The sequence below is a fragment of the Poecilia mexicana genome, unplaced genomic scaffold, assembly GCF_051168715.1.
Source record: "Poecilia mexicana isolate PSO_F unplaced genomic scaffold, ASM5116871v1 scaffold_11, whole genome shotgun sequence".
Taxonomy (NCBI): Eukaryota; Metazoa; Chordata; class Actinopteri; order Cyprinodontiformes; family Poeciliidae; genus Poecilia; species Poecilia mexicana.
In genome coordinates this window covers 433,309-448,218 of record NW_028263380.1, presented here as the reverse complement: position 1 = coordinate 448,218, position 14,910 = coordinate 433,309, and the positions used below count along the sequence as shown (strand labels likewise).

Below are 14,910 nucleotides of genomic sequence, written 5' to 3'. Positions count from 1 at the left end.
ATCCCATGATGATCAATCACTGAAAGTTTGGTGCCTCTATCAGTTTTTTTCAAAGAGTTATAACAGTTTGATGTTTCATGGCGAATCGGTGACCTTTGACCCCCGGAAAGACCCCTTCAGCAAGCCCGAAAACGCAAACCTACGATAACTTTGGATCGGCCATGCCTTATGAACGATCTGACCGAGTTTGAAGCCGATCGATCGAAATCCCTAGGACAAGTTCGATCAAATGCGAACCCTGCAAACGCCCAAAATCGGTTCAAAATCGGAACTTTAATCCAAAATGGCCGACAATCTGTGATACTTGCACTATGACATTAATTGTAAATTCAGAGTGTTTTGGGGAGCTCTACAAGTGTACCAAATTTCAAGTCTCTACGATAAAGTAAGTGAATAGGAAAGGGTCTTTTGAAAGTTGCTAGGTGGCGCCCTTGAGCCGTTTCTTGTGCGATTTTTCTGAGGACCTTAAAATACGTAATTTTCACACAGACCTGACGCGTCCGCCAAGTTTGGTGAGTTTTTGAATATGATAAAGCCCCCTAAAAGCCAATTTATTTGGCGGAAGCATAATAATAATAATAATAATAAGAATAATTAAAGCTCCGCGGAGCCTCAAGCGGCCCTCGCAGCTAGCGCTGCTCCGGACTATAGCCACCGCGGGGGTACCAGCACCGCCACCCGCCCGCCACCGCCGACGCTCGCGCGCCCTCATCCACGCTATCCGCTTTTACGGCTTCGGCAGAGCTCCCTGGCGATGAACCAAAAATCTGGAGCACATCGGGCCATGTAGAGAGGAGATACAGCTGTTTGATTAACATAGGGGGCGCAGTGGAGTCAAATTGCAATTAAACTCCACTGGGCTCCTTAGAGGTTCACAAGTGTCACTCATAAAAAGTCTGGTGTAAATCGGATGATGTGTCTGTGAATAAGAGATGATCGTATGCATATGGCGAGGGACAGCCATTTTGCGACGCCCCCACGCATCAGTAGGCATTGACAGAGTTCATCTTCATGTCATTTTATGTCAGTCTGCACAGGATGAATCCCATATGACTTAGAGTGTAAAAGTAAGACATACAGTAGAAAAAACAGGTGACTTCCTGTCGGAAGTGGGCGGGGCTAAGGTGATGTCATCAATCGACCACCTAACCGTGATGAGGACTGGTCTATAATGAGACATAGAAAGTCTGATGCAGCTGTGACCTTGTATGTGCATGTTATGTCACTTTGATGCTTAATGGTGAATAGTCAAAGTTTGGGACTTTGCCACGCCCACACGCTTTGACACACAAAAATTCCTGTGATAACTTCAGACCTTTATTGTCTCAACTCTCTGCTGACTGAGTTTGAAGTCTGTATCTCGAAAGCTGTAGGAGGAGATGGATCAGATGTGACGTCTATGAAAAACAGTAAATGGCGGATTTTGATCCAAAATGGCCGACTTCCTGTTGGGTTTGCACCATGGCTCCAAGAGACTTTTTTGTAGGTCCTGACATCATACACATGTGTACCAAGTTTCATAATTCTAGGTTAAAGCATGGCTTGGGGCTGATTATTTAAATAATTCTAGGGGGCGCTGTAGAGAAATTAGGCCACGCCCATGAACGACTGTTATGGATTCCTGTTCGGGGATAAATAAGGATGCATCCTAGTGAGTTTGGTGCAGCTGGGCTGAACGATGTGGAATCTAGAGCCAAACGTATGGCGGCGGCGTTCCCTCTGCTTCGCCGCGCTGCCACGGCCACGCCCTCTACTGAAGACTCTTGGCGCTTAAAAGCAAGTGAGACCAACATGTTATCTGTCATCCAACACAGAATCATCTTGATTAGGTTGAGAGAACCATAGATGGAGCTTTACAAGTCAAAAAAAGGCACTTCCTGTTCTGAGGGGGCGGGGCTTAGATGACGTCAGACTATGACGACATAGGATCGTAAGGCATCCCACCAGGATCACTCATGTGAAGTTTGGTGCAGCTGGGCTTAAAATTGTGGAATCTACAGCCAAAGGTATGGCGACGGCGTTACAGGTCAGTTCGCCACGCTGCCACGCCCACCTGCTCCATCAAATCGAAACAGGGTTGGAATCCATGACACACCAACATGTTTTCTGTCTGTGGACACAGTTTCATGTTGATTAGGTCAAAGGGGTCAGATAGCGACCATTCACAGTAAAAAATGACACTTCCTGTTCTAAGGGGGCGTGGCCTAAGTGATGTCATCATTTGACCATTGGGTATTCTAGGGGACCCGATGATGATCAATCACTGACAGTTTGGTGCTGCTGTGAGTTTTTTTGTAAAAGTTATAACCGTTTTATTTTTCATGGCGACTAGGTGAACTTTGACCCCAGGTAACCCCCCTTCAGGAAGGTCGAAAACGCAAACCTACGATAACTTTGGATCGGCCATGCCTTATGAACGATCTGACCGAGTTTGAAGCCGATCGATCGAAATCCCTAGGACAAGTTCGAAAAAATGCGAACCCTGTAAACGGCCAAAATCGGGTCAAAATCGGAACTTCAATCCAAAATGGCCGACATTCTGTGATACTTGCACTATGACATTAATTGTAAATTCTGAGTGTCTTGGGGAGCTCTACAAGTGTACCAAGTTTCAAGTCTCTACGATAAAGTAAGTGAATAGGAAAGGGTCCTTTGAAATTTGCCAGGTGGCGCCCTTGAGCCGTTTCTTGTGCGATTTTTCTGAGGACCTTAAAATACGTAAATTTTACACGGGCTCTATGCCCCCGCCACGTTTGGTGAGTTTTTGAATATGATAAAGCCCCCAAAAAGCCAATTCATTTGGCACAAGAACTATAATAATAATAATAATAATAATAATAAGAAACAGCGCGATTACAATAGGCCTTCGCAGCGCTTAGCTGCTCGGGCCTAATAAACAGCGCGATTACAATAGGCCTTCGCAGCGCTTAGCTGCTCGGGCCTAATTAAAGCTCCGCGGAGCCTCAAGCGGCCCTCGCAGCCATCGCCGCTCGAGCCTATAGCCACCGCGGATGTTCCAGCACCGCCTCACGCCAGCCACCGCCGACGCTCGCGCGCCGTGCTCCACGCGATCTGCTTTGATGCCTTTGGCAGAGCTCCCTGGCGATGAACCAAAAATCTGGAGCACATCGGGCCATGTAGAGAGGAGATACAGCTGTTTGATTAACCTAGGGGGCGCAGTGGAGTCAAATCACAATTAAACTCTATTGGGCTCCTTAGAGGTTCACAAGTGTCACTCATACAATGTCTGGTGCAAATCGGATGATGCGTTTGTGAATACGAGACGAACGTATGCATATTACGAGGGACAGCCATTTTGCCACGCCCCCACGGGTCAGTAGAGTTCATCACGGCAGAGTTCATCATCATTTAATTTCATGTCAGTCAGCACAGGATGAAACCCATAAGAATTAGAGAGAAAAAGTAAGACATACAGTAGAAAAAACAGGTGACTTCCTGTCGGAAGTGGGCGGGGCTAAGGTGACGTCATCAATCGACCACCTAACTGTGATGATTGCTGATCTATAATGAGACACAGAAAGTCTGATGCAGCTGTGACCTGGCATTTGGAAGTTATTTCACATTCATGTTTCATGGTGTATAGTCAAAGTTTGGGACTTAGCCACGCCCCCACGGGTCAGTAGAGTTCATCATGGGAGAGTTCATCATCATTTAATTTCATGTCAGTCAGGACAGGATGAAACCCATAAGAATTAGAGAGAAAAAGTAAGACATACAGTAGAAAAAACAGGTGACTTCCTGTCGGAAGTGGGCGGGGTTAAGGTGATGTCATCAACTGACCATCTCAATGTGATGAGGGGTGGTCTGTAGTCAGATATAGGAAGTCTGATGCAGCTGTGACCTTCTATGTGGAAGTTATTGCATCTTCATGTTTCATGGCGAATAGTCAAAGTTTGGGACTTAGCCACGCCCACATGCTTTGACATACCAAAATTCCTGTGATAACTTCTGACCTTTAATGTCTCAACTCTCTGCTGACTGAGTTTGAAGTCTCTATCTCAAAAGCTGTAGGAGGAGATAGATCAGATGCGATGTCTATGAAAAAGAGGAAATGGCTGATTTTGATCCAAAATGGCCGACTTCCTGTTGGGTTTGCACCATGGCTCCAAGAGACTTTTTTGTAGGTCCTGACATGATACACATGTGTACCAAGTTTCATAATTCTAGGTTAAAGCATGGCTTGGGGCTGATCATTTTAAAATTTCTAGGGGGCGCTGTAGAGAAATTAGGCCACGCCCATCAACGACTGTTATGGATTCCTGTTCGGGGATGGATAAGGATGCATCCTAGTGAGTTTGGTGCAGCTGGGCTGAACGATGTGGAATCTAGAGCCAAACGTATGGCGGCGGCGTTACCTCTGCTTCGCCGCGGTCCCACGGCCACGCCCTCTACAGAAGACTCTTGGCGCTTTAAAGCAAGTGAGACTAACATGTTATCTGTCATCCAACACAGAATCATGTTGATTAGGTGCAGTGAGCCAGAAAGGCAGCTTTCCATGGAAAAAAAAGCACTTCCTGTTCTGAGGGGGCGGGGCTTAGATGACGTCAGACTATGACAACATAGGATGGTAGGGGACCCTACCAGGATCACTCATGTCAAGTTTGGTGCAGCTGGCCTCAAAATTGTGGAATCCACAGCCAAACGTAAGGACACGGCGTTTAGGGTCACTTCGCCACGCCGCCACGCCCACCTGCTGGATTCAAATGAGCTTGGCTTGGAATCCTCAACACACCAACATGTTTTCTGTCTGTGGACACAGTTTCACCTCGATTAGGTCAAAGGGGTCAGATAGCGACCGTTCAGCGTAAAAAATGACACTTCCTGTTCTCAGGGGGCGTGGCCTAAGTGACGTCATCATTTGACCGTTGGGTATTGTAGAGCATCCCATGATGATCAATCACTGAAAGTTTGGTGCTTCTATGAGTTTTTTTCAAAGAGTTATAACAGTTTGATGTTTCATGGCGAATCGGTGACCTTTGACCCCCGGAAAGACCCCTTCAGCAAGCCCGAAAACGCAAACCTACGATAACTTTGGATCGGCCATGCCTTTTGAACGATCTGACCGAGTTTCAAGCCGATCGATCGAAATCCCTAGGACAAGTTCGCTCAAATGCGAACCCTGTAAACGGCCAAAATCGGGTCAAAATCGGAACTTCAATCCAAAATGGCCGACAATCTGTGATACTTGCACTATGACATTAATTGTAAATTCAGAGTGTCTTGGGGAGCTCTACAAGTGTACCAAGTTTCAAGTCTCTACGATAAAGTAAGTGAATAGGAAAGGGTCTTTTGAAAGTTGCTAGGTGGCGCCCTTGAGCCGTTTCTTGTGCGATTTTTCTGGGGACCTTAAAATACGTAAATTTTACACGGGCTCTATGCCCCCGCCAAGTTTGGTGAGTTTTTGAATATGAGAAAGCCCCCAAAAAGCCAATTCATTTGGGAGAATAAAAAAAATAATAAACAGTACAGTTTCAATAGGCTCTCGCAGCGATAGCTGCTCGGGCCTAATAAGAAACAGTACAGTTACAATAGGCTCTCGCAGCGCTTAGCTGCTCGGGCCTAATAAGAAACAGTACAGGAACAATAGGCTCTCGCAGCGCTTAGCTGCTCGGGCCTAATAAAAAGACAAAATACCATATCAGCAGTCTTTCTCAAACTGTGGTCCCACCACTGGTGGTCTGCGGGTGCCCTTCAGTGATCCGCGAGGTGCTGCATGTAAATGAACGTTTGCCGTGACGTGAGCTCAGTGCAACACTACAGCTAGCTTACCAAAGGATGGTGTTAAAAATAATGATGGAAAACTGTCCTAAAACCAAGTCACTCAAAAGAAAAGCTGCAGATACCAGAGGACTACAGGGACTCTGTAGTCCTCTGGCATCTCTCTGTAGTCTGTAGGACTACAGGAAAACTCAATATGATCAGAGGATATGTTGCTGCTGAGTGTAGTCGTTCACTAACTACTGGATTTCTTGAATGGCTCAAGAAATCAGTAAGAATCAATAAGAAAGCAGTAGGACTCGTCTCAGTGAGAACTGTTCTTTGTTTTTTATTTTGTTTAATAAAAAACTTATTTTTAATTTTAATTATTTTTATTTAATTAAAAATGATTACATTAAATTAATTAAATACAATTGATAGAAGTGGGTGGGTTTGTTATATTTAATTGTGCATAAAATGATTTTTTTGTTTCTGTTAAAGCGACTCAAAGTCTTTTTTCTTTAATTGTGCTTCTAAATCAAAAATAGCCTTCATTGTATTAATGCACATGACACTAGGTAGTAAAGAAAATGTATTTTATTTCTATGTGTTTGACATCATTGGAAAGCTTTCAGAATCTGTTAATTACTCAAAATACCCAAGAAGACGTGTTAATGGCTTTGTCGTGGCCAGTCACATTTCACAAACACCACTCCTCTCATTAGAATGAACAAAGAAAACAACAATACGTGAGTTAAGAGATAATATTTTCATTTCAGGTTACATTATATATAAAGATGTATCATCGGGGGGGCAATTTCAGGTTACGTGGTACATGATTTTTGGTAAATAGGTTAAGTGATCCTCAGCCTGACAAAGTTTGAGAAAAACTGCTATATATGGGGATTTTTTTTTCTTTTGTCTTACTTTGGAATAGCACTGCATTCCCTCTCAATAAATTAGCAAATACACTCGGAGCTATTTTGTGTACCGTCACAGTGATAGAAAATGTTAATTTAAAATTGCACATATGTACAACTACATATGTAGAACCTTAGAGAAAATGTGTTTATACTTAACTCTGGTACAGAAAAACTCTTTGAAAATCTATCCGTTATCCATCATGTTTGTTTGTATAATGTGGAGATGATGTAGAGATGGGACTGCACATAAAAACAGCCCTTTATTAACCGTTCAGAAAACTGATACAAAAAAGGCACAAACAAAACTGATAGGCAGCCATATTTCCCTGTGGAAATAACTCAAAATAGTCCAAATGATTTGGATGTATTGAAAAACACAGCAGTCACGAGATGGAAAAGGTAGGTTTCTACTAATTTCATTATTTGTCCCTTGAATTCAGCAGAGAGCTGCTGCTCTCACTGTGCAGGGCTGGCCCAGTGATGTTTGGGGTCTTGAGTAGAATTTGAGTTAGGAGCCTGGCAAGAATACATAGCAGTATTTTCATATAGATTTAGTGGAATCTGGGAGAGGGGCCCAAGTTTAATTGGGTGAGCTTAAAAGCCATTGCTGATAATTTTGCTGAGATTATGTATTTGTGAACAAACCAAACTCAAACACAAAGATTAAACTCATAGCATCAAATTCCAGCTGTGGTAACATAACAATGTAACTATGAAGATTGTTCTTTTACAATGTGAACTTGCCAACTCCTTTAAATAATAAACTTAAGTGTTAAACAATTTGAAATCTTTTAATTTATCTATGCTAAAACCATTAAATCAAGTTTAACGGTATTGTCATTCTCAATAAATGCAATAAATAAATGTTAAAATTCTAGCCTGGTAACAAGGAAGATAAACTAAAACCCTTTTCACACTGCAGGGTCCGGCACAGAACGGAACAGCACGGCACGGGTTCAAAGTAGGGCCGACCGTCTTTGCATTAGAACTTCCGACCCGGTTCCACTCGGCTCCTTGGAACCACGAGCTGTGGTTCCAATCGGGCCGGCCAAGCGGGGCTGCTTTGAATTCAGCAGCTGATTGGTTTAGAATCAGCCATTGGTTGTTTTGCAGTCAGACATTGATTCAGTCTAGCTGGCTCTCACTAAACTGTTCTTACTGTATTTTGTAGAGTGCTCTTTTTAATATTTTTATTATTATTTTTAATTTGCAATGAATTCCTCACAATATTCTGCTGTTACCTGGTAACCATGATGAGGTAATTTTTTTTCCTCCGCTTACTCCCTTACGAACGAGTAGTACAGAACGAACTAGATCGGTCAACGAGGAAAGAGAAAGTTTTCCGCCACATGTCTGAGGAAAAGGCTTCGGCCGGCTACATCGAAACCATTGTTTACTTTCAAAAATAATGACGTCAGGAACAACTTCGATGCCGCCCTCGGTTATACGTAAACACAACAGGGTTGCAGTACGGGTGGAACTGGATCGAAGCGTGCCATTCCGTTCCGTGCCGGACCCTGCAGTGCGAAAAGGGCTTAAATGTTGGCATTTAGTTAGTTTATTTGTACCTTGGGTGGCTATAAATGTGACTAGCATTACACAGTGTTTTAAGTTCCTGATTACTTAGTTGGGATTTAATGGAAGTGCAAAAAGTTTATTTATTTTAATTGTATTGTTTTGTTTGTTGTTTTTAAGACTTTATAATTCTGTGTTAAAGTATTGTCAACAAGGTCTTTCAGTAATATATAATTACCCAGTAGTCTTGAGACTGTACTGCCCAGACTGAAGGACTCAGGTATTCAGATGGGCTCTAATAGAAAATCCTTCCTCCAGGGCTGCACCATCTCAACAGTTGAAATTATAATTTATGGTCTGTCACTGTTACACATCTACAGTGAGATTAAAGCTAGCTCCAAAACAATGGAAACAATGTACTGTTTGCGCTGAACATTGTAAATATCACCATATATATGGTGAAATTTATGCTTCTTAAATAGGTTACATTTATATATACACATATAACCACCATATAAGTAGTGCATGTGAGAGTTCACAATGTTAATTGCCTTTAAGAAGAAGCTGTTTTTGAGTCAGTTTGTCTTTGTGTTGATGAACATATAGTGACTCTCTGAGGGTAGCAGGCCAAACAGTTTGAAGTCAGGGTGGGAGCTGTTCTTTGGGCTTTGACTCTACGGAGGCAGTGGGAGGCCCAAACTTTTTTGGGCCAGTGTGCCCCTATCCATTATCCAGATCCCTTATCCCCCAATCCCATCAAAGAAGATGTAGGCTACTTGCACTGATTATTATTCATTATTATTATTATTATTATTATTATTATTATGCCCGAGCAGCTAAGCACTGCGAAGGCCTATTGTAATCCTAGTGTTTATTATTATGCCGATTATTCTTATGCTTCTGTCAAATGAATTGGGGGCTTTATCATATTCTAGTGGAATCGCTGCTTTATAGCGCTTCCTAACGTGAGATAGAAGAAACTGTAGATCGTAGAGATCTGAAACTTGGTACGTAGGTAGATCCGCCCCCAAATCAAGAAAACAAGTCTGGGCGCCAAAGTTAGCGTACTCACCAAAGAAAATGAAACGTTATAACTTCTGCATAAAAAGGTCAATTGGCACCAAACTGGGCATGAGTGATGCCTGATGATCCTATGCCGTCATAGTCTGACATCATCTAAGCCCTGCCCCTTCAGAACAGGAAGTGACTTTTTTAAGCCTATATGAATGAAAGAGTAAAGCTCCATCTCTGACCCCCGTTGATCTAATTAACACAATCTTGTGTCAGAAGACAGATAACTAGTTGGTCTCACTTGCTTTAAAGCCCAAAGAGATTTTGGTGAAAGGGGTAGGCGTGGCGGCGTGGTGAAGTCACAGGTGACACCGTTGCCATACGTTTGGCTTTAAAGTCCATTTTCTCTTTTTTTTAAAAGACGTATCTGATCAAACTCGTCCTACTGTTTTTTAGATACAGACAGCATAATCACTCAGGAGGATCTTGAGGCATTGAAGGTCAAAAGTTATTAAAGGAATTTTTGTACGTCAAAGCACGTGGGTGTGGCTAAGGCTTGTGTTCACACTACAGCCTGAAGTGACCCAATTCCATTTTTGTCAAATCAGATTTTTTTTTACCGGCACCGTTCACACTGCCACACATATGTGACCTGTATGTGTTCTGCAGTCTGAACGGGCAAACTACCTGAAAGTGTCCCCCATGCGCAATAGAGGGTGCAATAGCGTCAACATTCTCAGTGTTCTGCCAACCGCCATAAAAAGAAGTGCTCAGTGTTTGCGGAAGAAAACATGGTTGCTTACGGTAGAGCATAGTTGTTGTCCAGCCAGCATATTGACGACATAATTCTCATTATAGTTCGTCATGGTTGTTGTTATTCTTCCCGCTTGCGCGTATCAGGACGCAGAATAGTGAGATTTGCTGAGTATCAGTGACGTTCAGTTTGGATAAATGCGACCTGGACTTTGGCTCGCATTTGAATCGGATACGTATTGGATATGCAAGTGGCCTGGGTCGTATTAGAAAAGAATCCGACCTGTGCTGTTGAGACTGTCTTGAAAAGATCGGATACAGGTCGCGTTTCATCAAAAAAAATCGGAATTGGGTCACTTCAGCCTGCAGTGTGAACGCAGCCTAAGTATCAAACTTTGACTATTTGCTAAGAAACATCAACGTGCAATAACTTCCACACACAAGATCAGACCTGCATCAGACTTTCTATGTCTCATTACAGACCGGCCCTCAACACAATTACATGGTCAATTGATGACATCACCTTAGCCCCGCACACTTCCAACAGGAAGTATCCTATATTTTCTGCTGGATGTCTTACTAGGGAAGCTAAGCGCACCCTTGCATCAATCAAATTTGACAGGTGGGTGGGACTTCCTGTTTTATGAGGCAGGACTTCCAGGTTTTGAGACGGGACTTCCGTTTTTTGAGGCGGGTGATGGCTCCTATTGTAATTCTTTTGCTGGGACATTCATGATTTAGCCAATTGAAATAGAGTAGGGGGGTGTGCTGTTGCCAGCTCTGTACTTTATAGTTTTCTCCAAGTAGCTCTTGAAGAAAAAGTATGAAGATGTGCAAAACTAAAAAACTCTACCGATCAAGTACAACTAATCAGAGCTAAGGAGACAAGACTACATGGCTTGCATTTGAAGGTTTTATCCCAACGCAGGGCAGGCTGTACACCATGATGGAGATATTGGTGTCTTTAAAGACACCAATATCAGGTTCCAGGATCTTTGACACCTTTGACCATTGCAACTGGTCCAGACCGCAGCCGATTCTGATGGGGGGGTGAGAGACAAGATAAAACATACTGTTTAATTATTCCCACCAAAGAAGAAGAATTAATGGTATTTTATTATTACAATAGTTCCTACAAACCGGGGTATTGAAACCCTGTTCACGTCATTTTGGAAACAGTGATATTTCATATCCTCCAGACTCTGTCTCAAGCTGACATACGTGGGTTTATGGGTGGCTTTTTTCTTTGTGATCTGAGACGCATAACAGGATACAGTTATAAGATTGAATAACGTAACAACTTTTTGCTCCTACGGTATGTTTTACCAGATAGTATAGTATATTTTACCAGACAGCACACTCCCCTGACAGCTTCTCTATTAGGGCACACGTGCATACATACATACATACATACATACAAAGTGCATAAACATGAAACGTTGTTTTGTTTTTGTTATTTTATTTTATTTTTTTTTTTTTTAACAAAGACTTTTTTTTTTAGTAACTAGTCTGACTCACTCTGCTCCTTTAACTCTGAGACTCGTCCAGACTTATTCTTGAACATCACTGTTATGCCTGCTCCCATGTGGCAGTCTTCACTGATGCAATGGGCAACAACACCCCCCCCACTCTATTTCAATTGGCTAAATCATGAATGTCCCAGCAAAAGAATTACAATAGGAGCCACCACCCGCTGCGGTCAGAGGTTTTAAATTAACTAACATTTAACCCCCCCCCCCCCCCGACTCACCCCTCCTCGCACTTCCAGACCCCCCCACTGAGTCCCCCCTGACCCCATCCATCCCCAAACCGGTAGTCCCGCCTCAAAAACCGGAAGTCCCGCCTCATAAAACCGGAAGTCCCGCCCACTTGTCAAATTTGATTGATGCAAGGGTGCGCTTAGCTTCTCTCTTACTTTTACTCTTTCATTCATATAGGCTTAAACCTGTGCCAAATGACATAAAATGACACTGGCTGAACTGTGTGGCATGGCCAACGGCGAATTTCATTCCCTCGCCACTAGTCGTCTCGAAATCATACATGTGCATCTTAGGTGTGATGACTGCTGCAATGTTGTCAGTCAGAGATGAGGACACCAAGAAACCTGAAGGTGCGGACCCTCTCCTCACTCTCACCGTTAATGTAGAGAGGAGCTGAGTTAGTGTTGAGCTCCTTGGTGTTGAGAGTGAGGTTGTTCTCTGAACACCAGGATGCCAGCTTCAGGACTTCCTCTCTGTAGGCTGTCTCGTCACCTGTGAGATGAGTCTGACCACTGGGGTGTCGTCAGCAAACTTGACGATGCGGCTGTTGTTGTGAGCCAGTCTTGGGTGTAGAGGCAATACAGGAGGGGGCTAAGCACAGAATCATACATTTAAAAATGTACAAATTGAAAGAAATTTTGTTGCAAGGCTCCAATAATAATAAATAAGTAAGTAATAATAAATGTATCAATGTAAATATATATAATAAAAGATTAAACTAATGAGAGTTAAGTATCCTTATGGCACGAGGGATGAAGTTGTTGTGGAATGTGGTTGTTCTGCTTGATCTTCTGGTTCTGGTCTGCTCTGCATCCCCAGAACCAGAACAAAATGAGGAGAAGCAGTATTCAGTTTCTATGCACCACAAATTTGGAACAAACCTCCAGAAAATTGTAAAACAGCTGAAACACTGAGTACCTTTAAATCTCAACTTAATTGATTCTTTTCCTTTACTGCCCTTTGTAGAGGGCACTGAAGAGTACTTACTGCTTTTATTTAAATAAGCTAATCTTTGTTTCTATTTTTTCATTATAGCTGCTCAGATCAAGACTATGGTGAACCAATTGGGGACCAAACAGGACACCAGTGAACTTCAAGATCGTCTGTATGTACAACCAATGTATACATATAAGTGTGTGTGTATATAAAAAAAAAAGAAAAAAAAAGTCCCTTCTCACCCTCTGCGGGTGGTCTCTCTCTCTCTCTCTCTCTCTCTCTCTCTCTCTCTCTCTCTCTCTCTCTCTCTCTCTCTCTCATCCTCTGAGCTCGGGTCCTCTACCAGAGGCCTGGGAGCTTGAGGGTTCTCCTCCAGTATCTTGGCTGTGCCTAGAACTGCACATTTCTGGACTGAGATTTCTGATGTTGTTCCTGGGATCTGTTTTAGCCACTGCTCCAGTTTGGGGGTGACTGCCCCGAGGGCCCCGATAACCACAGGCACCACTGTGGTCTTCACCTTCCAGGCCTTCTCCAGTTCCTCTCTGAGGCCCTGGTATTTCTCCAGTTTCTTGTGCTCCTTTTTCCTGATGTTGCAATCACTTGGTATTGCTACATCCACCACAATGGCTTTCCTCTGTTCTTTATCCACCACCACAATGTCCGGTTGGTTCGCCATTACCATCTTGTCTGACTGGATCTGGAAGTCCCACAGGATCTTAGCTCGGTCATTCTCCACCACCTTTGGGGGTGTTCCCCACTTTGATCTCGGGGCTTCCAGTCCATACTCTGCACAGATGTTTCTGTACACTATGCCCGCCACTTGGTTATGTTGTTCCATGTACGCTTTCCCTGAGAGCATCTTGCACCCTGCTGTTATGTGCTGGACTGTCTCCGGGGCATCCTTGCACAACCTACACCTTGGGACTTGTCTAGTGTGGTAAATCTGAGCCTGCAAATATTACCAAACCACTAGATTCTCTTCCTGGTTTAGATCCCAATAACTTCAGTAATTTTCATCCTATCTCAAATCTTCCATTCATTTCTAAAATTCTTGAAAAAACAGTTGCTGTTCAACTTCATTCTCATCTATCCAGCAATAATTTATATGAACAATTCCAATCTGGTTTCCATCCACTTCACAGTACTGAAACAGCACTTCTTAAAATTACTAATGATCTACTCCTTGCTGTTGACTCTGGTTTATTATCCATATTCCTTCTGCTTGATCTAACTGCGGCCTTTGTTGCAATTTCACATAACATCCTCCTTGACAGATTATCCTCTCTTGATATTGTAAATACACCTCTGAACTGGTTTCATTTGTACCTCTCAGGCTACACTCATTTCGTTCAGTTAAAATCATTCACCTTTCATCCTGTTCCCGTTACCTGAAGTATTCCCCAGGGCTCTGTTCTGGGACCCTTGCTGTTTATAATTTACCTTCTTCCCCTTGCTTATATTTTTCGCAAACATAATATTCAGTTTCACAGCTATGAGGATGATACCCAGCTCTATCTCTCAACCAAACCTAATTCTATGATTCCACTTTCATCCCTCACTTGAAATAAGACAATGGTTCACCCTTAACTTTCTTAAATTAAATTGCAATAAAACGGAACTTCTCTTAAGTGGTACTACATCAATACTAAGTCAACTTAACTTCTCCATTTCAGTTGATAATTCCTGCATTTTTCCCTCCCTTCAGGTCAGAAATATTTTTCCCCCAAAAAATAAAAAAGTCATGCCTTAGAGGGTTAATTAACACAAAGCTTTAGCCTGTTATAGCCGCAGGAGAGAAACTTGATGTGTGAATCAAACATAAACTGGAGATGCGCTTTTATTTTATTTTATTTTAGTTAGAGTGACCCAAATCCTGTAAAGCACATATGTGTTACTTCAGTTAAAATTGGTCTTATAGGTGTCCCTGTATCATCCTGAAGTCAGAGAAGTACCTGGTAAGGTATTGTTTATGTAATCTGAAATATTTTTTTTGCATGTCAAATGTCAGCAATTAACACAAAGTTTTACATTTTTAAAGCCGCAGGAGGGAAATATGAATCAAACATAAACCGGAGGTCCGCTTTTATTTTGAAAAACCTGCCTGGGGTCCAATCAGAAACTGAAATTTTAAGTTAACTTCCGTTGCAATCAAACTCTGTCAGAGTTTGATAGTACGTGTAAGAGGGTTTGATAGTGAATGTGAGAGGGTTTGATAGTACGTGTAAGAGAGTTTGTAGGTTTTGGCCTATGGGGCCTCTCATATCTTTATGAATGTTTATGACCTTCATATTCAT

At 42.6% G+C, this 14,910-nt stretch overlaps 1 protein-coding gene across 1 annotated transcript in view; it reads left to right on the top strand.

Annotated features, from left to right (window-relative positions):
- stx12 (syntaxin 12) overlaps positions 1–14,910 on the top strand; it is a 66,260-nt gene that overhangs the window by 24,178 nt on the left and 27,172 nt on the right. The window contains exon 3 of the mRNA XM_088010017.1: positions 12,716–12,785. Within this exon, the coding sequence (XP_087866143.1) occupies positions 12,716–12,785 (70 nt within the window). The remainder of the gene's footprint in view (positions 1–12,715; positions 12,786–14,910) is intronic.